Genomic DNA, 14,650 nt, shown 5'->3' on the forward strand with positions numbered 1-14,650 from the left:
CTTGAAATGAGGCTCTGTCACGGGAGAATGAAACATTTAATTTTATGCAATTAACTAAAATATAAGTTAAAAAAACCCTGGAGCAGTGTAAAATAATTTTTTTTATGAAATACAACTTTATTGTTTTGCTGGGGTATATTTCAGTTTGACCATTGCAAACGTAGCTCTGAATTGAGGTTTACTTTAAGTGGAAAATATACTACGGGTTTCAAAGACTTCGTACCAAAAGAAAGATATATAAAATATCTTATCAGTGGGTTTTTGTACTGATTACATATTGAGATGATAATATCTTGGGCATCTGAGGTTAAGTAAAATACATTATTAAGATTAATTTCTCTCTCTCTCTCTCTCTTTAAACCTTGTTTTTAATGTGGCTGCTAGAAAAGATAAAATTCCATATGTGGCTCACATTATGTTTCTAATTGGGCAGTGCTATTCTATCCCTGACTATCCTGGAGTTCCCAGGCAATGGGGCGGAGCTGGACGCATAACTGAATGATTGTAATGCCATGAGGTAAGTGCTGTAATAGACCCAGGAACTGAGTACTCTGGGGACAGAGAACTGAGACTTTCATTCTGTCTAGCATAGGAGCAGAGGAGAGGTGATGTCTTAAGCTGGGTCTCCAAGGTGAGTAGGAGTTTGTTATCTGGAGGACAGGGAAGGGGGCATCCCAGGCATTGGGCACAGCATGTATAAATGTGGAGTGGCATGAAACAGAGGGGCCCCTGGAGCACATGGTCCTTGGTGGGGGGAGGTGGTGTGGATATGAATCAGGAAGAGTACTGTTAGGGTCAGACCTTGCAGGTCAAGGGAAAGAGCATTAATCAGCAACAAAAAGGCATACTTGTTGGGCACCTGTGTGCCAGCCATTCTGCCAGATGCTCTCTCTTACATTAGCTCGTTTGTTGACTCCACCCATATTTGTTGAGGGCCTACTGTATACTAGGCATTGTTCTGGGTATTGAGTATATAGCAAGGAACAAGGCAAACGTAGTCCCTGCCCTCATGGAGCTGACACGCAGGTGATAACACCCAGGACAAGGAGGAAAGAGGACAAGTTGAGGTCGAAAGAGCTCCAGCGACTTGGGCACATCACACAGCTGGTGAGCGCCAAGGCCAGAGTTCTAACCTGGGTCTTTCTGAGGTCAAAGCCAATGTTCTTCTTATCCTGGGATGCTGTCCTGACAGGCTAAGGAGTTTGGACTTTGTCCTGAAGGCCACAGGAGATCAGCAGAATCTTAGAAGAGGGAGACACAGAATCAGATAGATAATGTGTTTTAGGAATGAACCACGGTGAGCACGAAGAGGAAGGCACTGAGGAGACTGACTGAGGTGTTGTGGTTCTTGCGGGAGCCTCCCCTTGGCCTTTTTCATAGTCCCCTGCCCCCATCATTTCCCTCCCTCCTCAATCTATTTAATTTTTTTAATGTTTATTTATTCTTGAGAGAGAGACACACACACACACACACAGAGTGTGAGCAGGGGACGGTCAGAGAGAAAGGGAGACACGGAATCCAAAGCAGGCTCCAAGCTCCGAGCTGTCAGAACAGAGCCTGATGCGGGGCTCGAACCCACGAAGTGTGAGATCATGACCTGAGCTGAAGTTGGACACTTAACCAACTGAGTCACCCAGGTGCCCCTTAAATCTATTTTTAATACAATGGCTAGAAGGAGACTTTTCAAACCCAAGTCTGATTATGTCACTCTTCTAATCAGAATCCACCAATGGTTTCCTGCCTGACTCAGTATAAAACCCAGAGTTCTTTCATCATTCCACAAAGCCTACAGGATTTTGTCCTTCAGTCACTCTCTGGCCTTAACACCTACTATTCTCCTCTATTTCATTCCACTCATGATGACCCCCTCACTGTTTCATGAACATGCCAAGGATATTCCTGCCTCAGGACATTTGCACTTATAAGGCTTTGTGCCTGGGAGGCTCTTCCCTGAGGTATCCGTATTTATCCCCCATATAGCCAGATCGTACACATGCTTGCTTCCTTAGGGACTCTGCTCAAACCTCACCTTGTCAGAAAGTCTTCTCCTTACCACTGTGATAATTTTCTACCTCTTTAACTTGCTTTAGTCTTCTGGCCAGCCCTTACCATCACCTGACTGGTAGTACATTTATTTGTCAGTGGCTCACTATTTATCTGTCAACCTAAGGAAGGCAGGGTTTTTGTTCACATCTGTATCCCCAGTACCTAGAATCGTGACAGACCCATGGTAAATACTTAGCTAATATGGTTGAGTGTATTCACCCATCCAGGGAGCAAAATGTGGAAATGAGCTTCTTCTATCTCCCTGCCTGGACAACCCCCCACCCCCACCCCACGTAACCCCAACGACATCCAAAGGCTGTTCTATGATAGCCAATTAGAGTTATTGTCCCACATGACCCCAGTGCATCCCTGCATGTGATATATGCACTCTCCACTTTCCAGGGTGGCAAGGTGTGGTCTCCTGGTTCTGGAGTCCTGCCCGCACTTCCCCCGTTGATGGGGAGTTTATCACTCTTCAGTTTCTTTTCTCCGCAAGAGACCCTTCCAACGAATCCCCACTGTTTTATGCCCTCCGAGACAAGCTACCTTCTTTTCCAGTACAATGTTCAGGACAGAGGAAACAAAGTCAGTGGAACCACTGGCAGTCATCTGCTTGCTCTGTCTTCTGCACATGTGAGCAGAGAAGGGAGGAAAAGAAGAAACGGGCAAGGGGCTCGAAGCTGCAGCCTCCAGAAGGAATCAAAAATTGTCAGCACAGAGGGGCATCAGAGGTCATCTCGCCTGGTGATGAGGCCTCCACAGAGAGGCGAAGGCACCTGCCCGAGGCAACACCCCCGGGGACAACAGGGACCAGAAACCCTACCTCGTCCTGTTGGCTGTCTCCATACTACGGTGGATGCCTAAACAGATGCTGTCCTTCCCAGTTGGATCTCCTGCCCTGCCCATCACCAAATAGGTGAGAAACATTGCAAGCGTACTTGGTCTGGGTTATTTCAGTTGAACCCCTGTAATAGCAACTGATTCTACTTATAATTCTGTTCCTGGCCTTCCCTTGTAACCTGTCAGGCACAAGACCGAATATAAGATATCGATAGCGTATCATAGGGAAGGTGGCAAATCGTATTAGCAGCTGACATTTATTGGGTGCTACCACCATCCCAGGCTGTTTATTGCATTAGCTCAATCAATCCTCAACAAAAACCTTTTGAGCTGGGTATTTTGAATGTCCCCATTCGAAAGGCGAGGCAACCTGAGAAACAGAGATGAAGTCACCCAAGATCGCACACCTCGTAAGTGGTAGAGCCAGGATTTGAACTGAGCGGGTTTTGACACTGGAGACTAGGCTCGTACCTGCCCTTCTTCCTGTTTCCCTAGCTGCTCAGCAGGGGAAGACACATAGCTTTCTGTTTTGACTTGTGAGTAAATTTTACTTCTTATCTTAGTCCTCTGTTTCACCTTCAAGGAGCCAAGAGCCTGGGTTCTCCCAAGAAGTTTGGTGGCCAGCGGTCAGTTAAATGCTGTAAATTGTGTTTATTACCCATAGGTTGGAAGCTTCATGAGGATGAGACAGGGCCTGTGTTAGATGCCTGGCGTAGAGGAGAAAATTAAGAGATATTGTTGAATGGCTAAATTTGTCTTACCGGTTTATGACTGTTGATTACTGTGCTTAGTGGATCCCTGATACATGTAATCCAGGAAAAATGAAAAGAAAAATTCTGGCCCCAAATGATCTGCTTTCTCCTTAAATAAGTGAGTACACGAAACATATAAAAGTGGCACTTTCAGTTCTAAGTCTTCAGATGGTTGTTAGGATCTTCCATTTTGCTTTTCACGTGTAGATACAGACTTAGCGTAAGCTGTATGTATTAGTTAGGGCACTAGCTGCTGTAACAAATAAACCCTCTAATTTCAGTGACTTCATAGAAGATTATTTCTCACTCATGTACCAGTCCAATGTTCTGGTGCGAGGTGGGTCTTCATTTCCCTTATTCAAGGTGATTCAGGGACACAGACTTTTCTTTTTTATTTAAAAAACTTTTTTTGTAATGTTCATTTATTATTGAGACACACACACACACACAGCATGAGCAGGGGAGGGGCAGACAGAGGGGGAGACACAGAATCCGAAGCAGGCTCCAGGCCCTGAGCTGTCAGCACAGAGCCGGACCCAGAGCTCAAACTCACAAACCGTGAGATCATGACCTGAGCCAAAGTTGGTCGCTCAACCAACTGAGCCACCCAGGCGCCCCTTTTTAAAATTTTTTAACTGTTTATTTATTTTTGCGAAAGAGAGACAGAGCATGAGGTTCAGAGAGAGAGGGAGACACAGAATCTGAAGCAGGCTTCAGGCTCTGGCTGTCAGCACAGCTGTTTATTTACTTTTGAGAGAGAGAGAGAGAGAGAGAGAGAGAGAGAGAGAGAGAGAGAGAGAGAGGCAGAGGGAGAAAGAGACCCAGACTCTGAAGTAGGCTCCAGGCCTTGAGCTGTCCGCACAGAGCCTGACTTGTGGGGCCTGAACCCATGGACTGTGAGATCATGACCTGAGCCGAAGTCAGACGCTTAACCGATAGAGCCACCCAGGTGCCCCTGGTGACACAGGCTTCTTTTATCTTGTGACTCCACCCTCCTCTGGTGTCTTGGAGCCCTCTGCTTCCAGCTAGGCTTTTTTTTTTTTTTTTTTTTTAAACACCCTGGTCTGGAAGAAATGAACATCACTTTGCTCAAATTCCATTAGAGAGAACTAATCACATGGCCAGGCTTGGAGGCAAGGGAGGCTGGGAAATCTGTCCCCAGCTGAGCAGCTGTCTGTCAGCTCCTCTGTGAAAGGACAAGCATGAATATTTGGTGGTTAGCTAGCAAGCTTCTGCCACAGTGAAGAATATGTAACTTCTCAGGTTGCTCTTTAATGTAAGATGTCTACCAGGCAAAATTCTTAAGTCAGAAACGTCACAATCTTAGGTAATTTTCCAAAACCTCATCTAGAAAAATGGCAGACTAGCGTCAACCAAAGCATAGGCATTCATTGAGATGAACTGAGATGTCAGGTAGCTTGGAATAGGGGTCAGAACAAAACCCGAGTCAGAGACTTGGGTTCAAATTCTGACTAAAGCAGCTACTGCCTGGTCATAAGCAACTTGACCTCTTTGAGCCTCCCGGTTCTTAACAGCCAAATGGGGGATCATAATGTCCACCTTGCGGTTTTACGATGATTGGAGGTAATACACAGAAAGGTCCTGGCAGACAGATCGTGGATACACAATACTGATATTACTATGTTTTCTGAACAAGTATTTCTCAAGAAAGCAAACATCCTTTCTTTTAAAGGCTTTGAAAACAGAAAGTGTAATAAAGAACAAGTCATTAGCCTTACGTAAATATAAGTTGTAGCACAGTGCGGATGTCATGCTTCCAACTTCAGATGTTATAACCTCTGTCACGTAGCCAGAATGAAGCTAGGAGTCAGAGTCTAATCGAGGAGTATGATTAAACTGATTTTAATTGCCTCAATGCTAGTAGGAGTCATGCAAGATGAAAAATAAGCATAATAAAAACAATGACTGATTGAGTGCGTACTTTATATCCTTTAACCTTCACACCAGCCCTCACACATACTATTGTTACCATCCCTAACACCACCACCACACTTAAAAAAAAAAAAACAACTTGTTTATTTTCTTAAAAAAAATTTTTTTTAACGTTTATTCATTTTTGAGACAGAGAGAGACAGAGCATGAATGGGGGAAGGTCAGAGAGAGAGGGAGACACAGAATCCGAAATGGGCTCCAGGCTCTGAGCTGTCAGCACAGAGCCCGACGCGGGGCTCGAACTCACGGACCGTGAGATCGTGACCTGAGCCAAAGTCGGCCGCTTAACCGACCGAGCCACCCGGGCGCCCCTATTTTCTTTTTTTTTTATAAATAAGTAATACAGTTTATTATCGGTTATGGATCAGGTAGCAGGGAGTCCATTCAATGTAACAAAGAAACATTGAACAAATATTTTCACCTCAAGTATAACTGCATAGTTAGGAACTTTCCCTGAAGGTCAAAGATTTGTTTTCTTTTCTTTTTTTGAAAACTACTGGAAAACACTCCTCACACAATTTATACAGGAGATAGAAACTAGTGAAAAGAAATCAGAATTTATATCTGAGTAGAAATTGCAAGGTAATTAGGTCACCAACCTTACAGAAACACTTCACACCGCATACGTTGTTATAAATTATAGGCACTTTTGTATGCGTTGACCTTTATTTGAAAACTTGCTGTCAATTGCACCAAAACAATATGATATATTACGTCAAGCATTTAGAGACCATGATATAATTAGGTTATATTCAATAGAGAATCGGGGGAGCTCAGATTTTGAAGACCCTAAAATTCATACTGAAAAATCACCTTTGCTCTAGAGGTAATAGCACTTGCTGTCCTGGCAAATGAAAGAAAACTGTGTGGGTGCTTTTAAGCTCCCCACCAACCCCCTGCCCCGTCTCTTTCTCTAAGGGTGGAGAAATGCACTTGCTAAATGAGTACTTTGTGGTATGGGCCGAGTGAAGTATTGAATTGCCTGGGGAAAGGGGAAAATATCTGGAAATGTAGAAGCAATTAAAGTCAATAATTGTACAATGCACTGAATTCCTCAAAGATAATGGGTTTTCTTCAGAGGCCAATCAAATGTGCTGCAAATCACTAGGAATTGCAGTGCCTGCCTATAGAACGCCTGGTGGTGGCAGCTCCCCATTTATGAGTTTCATAGGGAGTCCCCCCTCCGACTTCCACCTGCCCACCCCGCAAATGTAACATCCAAGTGTCACAAGCCGCTGTGGCCTTCTGTTGACTGTCAGTAGTCTCTCATCCATCCATACACTCAGGCCCGGAGGACAATTGCCTGGGATTTGAACCCAGGCAGTCTGACTCTAGAACTCAAGCTCTTAATCAGGCAGCCTGGGATCTTGCTGGAGGAAACACTTTATCTATGTGAAAACACTTGAGCACAATGTGTGATAACATTGTGCTGAAGTGTGGCTCAGATTATAAATGCTATAGGAATTCAGTCTGGAGAGGAACTCCCAGTGCTCGGGCATGACTGTGTGCCAGGCATGGGACTGGGTGTTTCCACCCTTCCCATTTAAGGAGAGGTAGCATGGCACATGCAGAAGGGGAAGAGCATGAGTTTTGGAACTGCACAGGTAGGGTTTAAATCCTGGTGTTGCTATTTATGACCTGTGCAATCTCAGGCAAAGTCAGCTTTCTGATGTGGTGGCCTTAATTGAAAATAGGGAGTATGACAACCACCTTACAGAGGACGGTTTACTATCATAAAATAGTATCAGAATACGTTAAGTGCTATTCATTCAACAAATACTGATTAAGTCGCAAGCATTTGGAAGCAACACTATTAGCCAGAATGCTACATTACACTTATATATATATATATATATTTTTTTATTTTTGGGACAGAGAGAGACAGAGCATGAACGGGGGAGGGGCAGAGAGAGAGGGAGACACAGAATCGGAAACAGGCTCCAGGCTCCGAGCCATCAGCCCAGAGCCTGACGCGGGGCTCGAACTCACGGACCGCGAGATCGTGACCTGGCTGAAGTCGGACGCTTAACCGACTGCGCCACCCAGGCGCCCCTACATTACACTTATAATAAACCCCTGATCTCACTGGTATAACACAGCACAAGTTTAATATTTGCTCACACTACTTTTCTTTTTTTTAAATGTACTTATGTATGTATGTATTTATTTAGTGTGTGTGTGTGTGTGTGTGTGTGTGTGTGGGAGGGAGAGAGTGAGCGAGCGAGTGAGCACGGGCAGTGGAGGAGCAGAGAGAGAGAGAGAGAGAGAGAGAGGGAGACACAGAATCTGAAGCGGGCTCCAGGCTCTGAGCTGTCAGTACAGAGCCTGACAGGGGGCTTGAACTTGCAAACGGTGGTGGGGGGAGATCACGACCTGAGCCGAAGTCGCCACCCAGGCGCCCCTCACGCTGCTTTTCTAATGCAGATTAGCTGGGCCTATTCTGCCATCTTTACAGAGACCCACACTGGCTTGGTGAGGCTCTATCTCTGCATTTCCACGGTTGTCAATGCAAGATTGCCAGGGTTGAACTTTTGGGATTCTCAAGACATGCGGATTAGCCCATTGGCCCTTAAAAGTTTCTACCTGAAAGCAATGCGTATCACTTCTGCTCTCATTCCATTGGCCCAAGTGGGTCATATAAGGTAGTAGATTCCTACCACATCCCTTGGGAGTAAGAGGAGGGGTGGGGGTGGGGGAAGAACCAGGAAATGCTTGGTGAACAATTCTCATCACCACTATGCAGTCTGTTTACCTGTAAAACAGATCGGGGAATCCATATTTTAAGAAGAAGACACAAAAGCTCTGAGAGGTTAAGTCATTTGACCAAGGTCACACAGCCTATCCATGGGGGATAAACCGATACTTTGCTCACTCTGACTCTTTAATTTAGATGCACAATGTCTAGAGACTTTATATATAAGCAGAATACAGTTTCAGGATGGGGGTGGGGGGGCCCTGCAAAGTGTGGAGGATAGAATAGGATTTGCATAGACATGGCCTTCCTGTTTGTATTATGCAATAACCAGTGTGCTCTCGGGGAAGGCAGGAGGGGGCAGAGAGGGGTTTATGTCATCATCAGCAGATTGACAGAAGTTTGGACAGAGAAGGATGCCTAACGCTGGAGTGTGGCAGAGGCACAGGTTTGGGGGACACGATGACTGCAGCACTTTAGGCCATTTCTCTGGCAGCAGGGAGGGGGCTCCCAGGCAGGACAGGCTGTCGCGGGAGCCCAGGGTAAGGTGATAAGGGGTAGACATGAGTGAAGACAGCAGGAATGCAGAAGGGATGAACCTGAGAGCTGCAGAGGAAGGTGGAGAGCGGCTCACTGGTGGAAAAGTAAAGAACCACCAGGCGGTTTGTACAACGCACGGGACATTCTTCATACCTCACGCTCCCTATCCCAGTCTGGTATACTGCACCATTATAAAAAAAATTCCCTAAGGCCTCTTTTTCTCTTGCCTTGCAGCTTCTTAGGAGAAGGTCTGTATGGGGGTGGGGGGCAGCTTCACCGCGGTGGGACGCCCTTCCGCCCGACCCTCGGCCTGCGGGGTACAGTCACCGTTACCACCTCCGAGGTCTGGTCCTTTCAGTTAGAGGAAAACTCCCAAGTCCCAAGGGGACCAAGAGGCCTGCCGGTCGCCTCTTGCTCAGAGGGCTCCGGCCCTGCTCCCTCTGAAGTCCCCGGTTCGCCCACCTCCGAAGGCAGCCTTCGCGGGCAGGGTGGGCGCCCGGCTCGGTCCTGGCGCCCCTGGCTCCGCACCTCTTCCACGCCCCCAACTGCCTTCCCTTCCCAGGCGGCCGGAGCCCTGGCTGGTGTCGGAGGGCGGGCAGTCCCGCGGCGGGCCCCAGGTTCAGCCTCCGGGCCTCCCTTCCTCCCCGACTCCGCCTTTCCTCGGCGAGCGCGCAGGGCCGGGGTCGAGGCGCCCCCCCCCTCCCCCTTGGGGTCCTCCACCGAGCACAGCCGCCCCAGCCGGAGGAGGGGGCCTCGGAGGCGGGGTGCCAGCCCCGGCGGGGCGGGAGGGGTGCGCACTGCGGCGGAGGGGCCGTGACTCACCGCCTGTAACCCAACACCCGCCCTGCTCCCCTCCCCCAGCCTCTCCTCCGTCTCCGGCCTGGCGGCCGCGGCGACACCTAAAAGAAAATGAAGGGGCGCCCGGGCCCGTGGCGCCCCCGGCCGGATCGCGAGCGGGGCCCGGCGGCCTCCGGCTCGGAGCGCTCCCGCTTCCCCCGTCTCGGGGCTCGGCGAGCCGCCGCCGCCGCCGCCGCCGCCCGGGCGCCAGCAGGCAGGGAGGCCGAGCGGCCGGAGCAGGAGGCGGCGGCGGGAGCGGGCCCGCGGTAGCTGCGGCGGGCGAGCCCGGGGAGGGGGCGCTGGGGCTTGGAAGCCCCCGGGCCCCGGCCCGGCCGAGCGAGGACAAAGCCCCCTGGCCGCCGCTGCGGCCTACCCCGCGCGGCACAAAGGGCGAGTCGCGACACGCACCCATCCCCCTCCCAGCTCGGGTGGCCCCGGGCCCCGGGCGGCGGCGGGGAGGTGGGGAAGCCCCGGCCACGCCGCCCCTCGCTCCCCTCCCCCGGGGCCGGCCGAGCGCGCCGCCCCCGCCCCCGCCCCGTCTGCGCGTCCTCCCGGGGAGGGGTCGGGGGGCGCGGCGCCCCACATAACACTCCCCCTCCTGCGCTCGGAGCCACCCCTCTCCCCTCCCTCCTGCAAACACCGCCGCCTCCCCTGCCACCGCCGCCACCTCGCCTGACGCTCCGCAGCTCGCCGCGGCCGGGGGGCGGTGCGCGGACCGTGCGCGCCAGGGGCGCCAGATGTGCAGTCGCCGCTGCCGCCAGTGACCGAGCCGCAGCCCGAGCGGGATCGGGCCGCCTCCCCGATGCTGCGGGGGCGACCTTGAGCGCGCCCCGGCTTCCTCGGCGGGGACCCCGACACCGCGAGCGCCGTGTCCGGTCCTGCCCTCTCCAGCCCGGCTCGCCCCGCGTTCGGACATGGAGGGGGCCGCTGCGCCCGCGGCCGGGGACGGCCCAGACTTGCGGCCGGGGGCGCCGGGCTCTCCCCCGGAGGCGGTGGCGGGGGCAACCGCCGCCCCCGCGGTGGCGGCGGCCCCGGAGCCCAGGAAGCCGCACGGGGTGAAGCGGCATCACCACAAGCACAACTTGAAGCACCGCTACGAACTGCAGGAGACCCTGGGCAAAGGCACCTACGGCAAAGTCAAGAGGGCCACCGAGAGGTTTTCGGGCCGAGTGGTGAGTGCGGGAAGCCCCCGGGGGCGCGGGGTTGGACGCGGCGGCGGACCCAGGGCGCGCGGGGCGGGGGTCTTGGGCACCGAGACTCTCTCGTCGGAGAGCGGCTTCCCAGGAACCCCCAGACAGACTCCTCACTCTCCCCAGCTCGCCGTGGCTCAGGCGTGTCTCTCTCTCTCGAAACACTTGTTACATCCTGTCTGCGCATATTTTGGGGGTTTTTCTCCCAGCAGCAAAGTAGTGTTTATGATTTGCAAACACTTTGCAACGTTGGGACCGTGGAGGTCTCCCTCGCGGGCACGCATTCAGACCAAGCCCTGGAATGCCTCGCTGCTCTAACTCCGAACAGACCCACATCCTCAGCGGGGTGCTGTGGTTCCCCAAGTCCTGTGTCCTGTAGATGAATGCGACCCCCCACTCCCACTCCTATTCCCCATCACCCTGATGCTGCTGTAGCTGCAAGGGAGGGTGGGCTCCTGCCTCTGTTTTTTGTTTGTTTGTTTGTTTGTTTTGTTTTGTTTTGTTTTGGTTGTTGTTGTTTGTTTTTAAAAGAGAAGGTTTGGGAGCAAAAGTTAAAGGCTGCTGCATGCCTGCGGGTTGTGACAGTTTGCCTCCTGCTTCTGGGAGGACTGAAATGCCCAGGGCATGGGTTGCCACACCGATGCCGAGTTGCAGCCGACTCCATTGCATTTCAGGTCCTGGTTTCAGGGCTACTGAATTGCGGGGTCTGGCCCAGCCGCCCCACTCTTCGTGACAGCTGAAACCCTGCCAGGGTCCCAGCTCCATTTGCAGCTCCTTGAGTGCCTTGGGGTCTCTGCGTTGTCCTGAACTTGGTTTGTTGTCGTTTTCCTTTCTGCAGAACAGGCCCTTGAAATCCACACCGCTTGTGGCTAGAGGGTTGGGTTCAAAGTGACTGACTGTTGCAGAAAGATTTCGTGTGGTGTGTGGCAGAAAATTAACATGGTTCTTTGATTTGAAGCGTATCAGATGTATTTTAATCGATTTAGGGCCAAAGTCAGGAACTAATTATGATACTCCTTGCGTGCACTTTTGGGGGGTGTTTCGGGGCCCAGAGTTGCTTATACACTTAACAAATGACCACGGCAAAAAAGCAAAACGAACTGGCGAGGGAAGTGGTAGATTGATGTTGGTATTTTTCTTTTCAATCTCTACAGGAACAGTTCTGGTGGGGGTAGGGGGTACCAGTCAGAAAGTTTAGCCCCTCAATTCTCAAATATTTGGATACCTGGATATAACTCCCGCATCCTAAGTTTCCCTGTTTGGGCTGATCCAACTGTATTCTATAGCTTAAAAAAAAAAAAAAAAAAAAAAAAAAAAAAAAAAAAAAGGGTCTGTGATAGGTTAATTGGAAATTCGAGACATTGTGCATTGTATTTTGAAAGGGGTCTTCAGTAAACAAATCCTACAGCCAACAAGTGGTTCAGAATTCATTCTGGGCAGGTGCCACTTTTTTGTAGGTTGAAAATTCTGTAGAGACGGTTGTAAAGATGTACTTTGAGGAACGCACTTTCAGGTTGGTGGAAGAAGAGGCTGAGAAACGTGCACTTCATTCATGCTTTTCTTCTGAGGTGATATTCCCCAGGCTGGATGTTGAAGAAGCAAGAAGTAAGCCTCGCTCCTTGCTCGTGTTGTCTTAATAGCTGTTGAAGAATCGCGCTGGGAAGCTGGAAAGCGGAATAATGAAAAACAGACGCGGCTGGAGCTGCAGGTTGAGGATGTGAGCCTGTGAGGGGTTGAGTGGTAAGGGTGTGTCTGGAGGACACAGAAGCCCGAATGCTGGGGAGCGGCCGCCAGCTGTTTGAAAGAATGAGATCTCGTCTTATGGGAGACACCTTTCTGAGTTTCCCTGGGGCTTCCTGTCAAGCGTTCGTCTTGCTGTCTGATCCACAGACGAGGCTAGAGTGAAAGGGATTGCATCAGGAGACGGGAGCCTGCCTTTCTCTTTTGGTGGGTGTCTTTCCCTTTATTTGCAGAAACTCTGAACATTCCGTCGGGATTTAGTTGGACGGCCGCTAGGGGGCGCCCTGAGAACGGGAGAAGCTCCTTTCTCAGCAGGGAGACTGAAGTCCTGCTCTCTTATTGTCCAGCCCTGGTTGGTTCCCATTGTGCTCTTAATTTCAGCTAAATCTCTTGTTTTACTAAAAAATTAGGTGAAGATTTTGAGTCTGGTAGCAGATCCCAGCTCAGAAGCTGGAGATCTTCAAACTGCTTTCTATTTGATACATAAACTTACGAATGTTAGCACAATCATGTGGTGAGAACCTTGCATTAACCAGATGGGAAAACTGAGGTTTGGAGATGGGAAGGCCTCCTTGGCCTTGAGTCCTCCCCCTGCTGAGCACAGTGCTCACAGATGGTGTAAGAACTTAAGTGAGAAACAGGAATTGTCAGGTGGAAAATTCCCTATGCCTGGCTGAACAGAAAATAAAACAAACACACAAAAAAATCGGTCAGCAAGTCGTTCTTGCCTGTCCAGCGCTTGGCGATTCAGAATCTGTCCAGAGCAGCAAGGAATTTTCATCTGAAGTGTGGACTTGGAGTTTGCTTCTGGTTCTAAGGATGCACCTTGCTTTTTGGGGTGCGGTTGAAGAAACCCGAGAGAGCACTGTCTCCGGCCTGCCTTTTCAGTCTTCTGTTTTATTTTCATTTGTGCCCACGTCCTCTCAAGAGGTGCAGAGGCTTGAAGCTGCTTTGCCTGTGAGAGTAGCTGGCGTCCCAGGTGGGAGATGCTGTGGAATCAGTGGGACACCCCCTCCCCCTGTTGAAAGCAGCTCAGAGGCAGACAAGTGTTTAAAAATGAAAATGTTGTGGCTTTTAATTGCACATCTGGAAGGGCCTTCAGAATCAAACAGAGCACTGCACAACACTGTCTTCTGTGTTCTGTGAAAGCCACTTCTGAAGAGAGTTGCAGGATCCCGAGCTCAGAGTGGCCGACTCGGCCTGGCCTGGTCCAGCCATGCTCCCCTCTGATTCCCAAATGTGGTTTGTGGCCACTGCCTGAGGGTGTCAATGACACAAGGGCTCCGAGTGGCTTGTTCCGGAGATGAACACATCCGACCAGGAAGCACTCTCGCACAGGGGCTGAGAGCCCTGGCCAACATTCAAATCCTGACTTTTCGCCAGCTCTGTGACCTTGTGCAGGCTATGTTACTTTGAAACCTCAGCCTCCTCATCTGTAAAATGGGCTGGCAGTGGTACCATTTTCATGGACCTGTTGTAATAATTGAATAAAATCGTCTATAGAAAGCCTCAAAAAGTGAAATTCACCAATTTAGTTGCTTTCTTTTAGCAGATTCTTTTTTTTCCTCATCTCACGTGGACTTTCATTTAGATTTTAAGACCATCAGAGGGACATGGTGCATGGGACAAATTAGCCTTGTATCACTCAGAGTGGTAGGGGAAATAGTCGGCTTCTCGGCTTGATTAGGGAACACAAGGTGAACAGAAAAGTGCGCCCATGAGGAGCTGAGACAATCAGCCAGATTGTGATAGGATCTGAAAGCATTTCTACAGCCTTGAATTTGGGCTTTGTTTCTTGCACAACTTTTGTTTTGATACAGTTTTGGGCAGGGCTGCTGAGTGGAGCCCTGTGGCATAACACGGCATGCATTTTCTTTGAGCCAAACTGCCCGGACCTTCAGGCTGCTCAAACTATTGCCAAAAAAACCCAAACCCCCAAAACAAACAACATTTTGAGGAGAGGTGTCATGTGATCACCTCACCGTCAAGGGTTCGACTTTTCCCCTGCACCAGGTCATCTCTCCCGAGCCGGGGGGCGAGGTCTCCAGAAGGGGTCTGGC

The 14,650-nt window shown here is 50.2% G+C and overlaps 1 protein-coding gene across 1 annotated transcript in view; it reads left to right on the plus strand.

Annotated features, from left to right (window-relative positions):
* The first annotated feature begins 10,168 nt into the window (after positions 1–10,168).
* The window catches only part of NUAK1 (NUAK family kinase 1), a 70,746-nt gene continuing 66,264 nt past the window's right edge, over positions 10,169–14,650 (plus strand). The window contains exon 1 of the mRNA XM_058741537.1: positions 10,169–10,832. Within this exon, the coding sequence (XP_058597520.1) occupies positions 10,575–10,832 (258 nt within the window). The 5' untranslated portion in view covers positions 10,169–10,574. The remainder of the gene's footprint in view (positions 10,833–14,650) is intronic.

This window comes from Neofelis nebulosa, chromosome 8 (genome assembly GCF_028018385.1).
Source record: "Neofelis nebulosa isolate mNeoNeb1 chromosome 8, mNeoNeb1.pri, whole genome shotgun sequence".
NCBI lineage: Eukaryota > Metazoa > Chordata > Mammalia > Carnivora > Felidae > Neofelis > Neofelis nebulosa.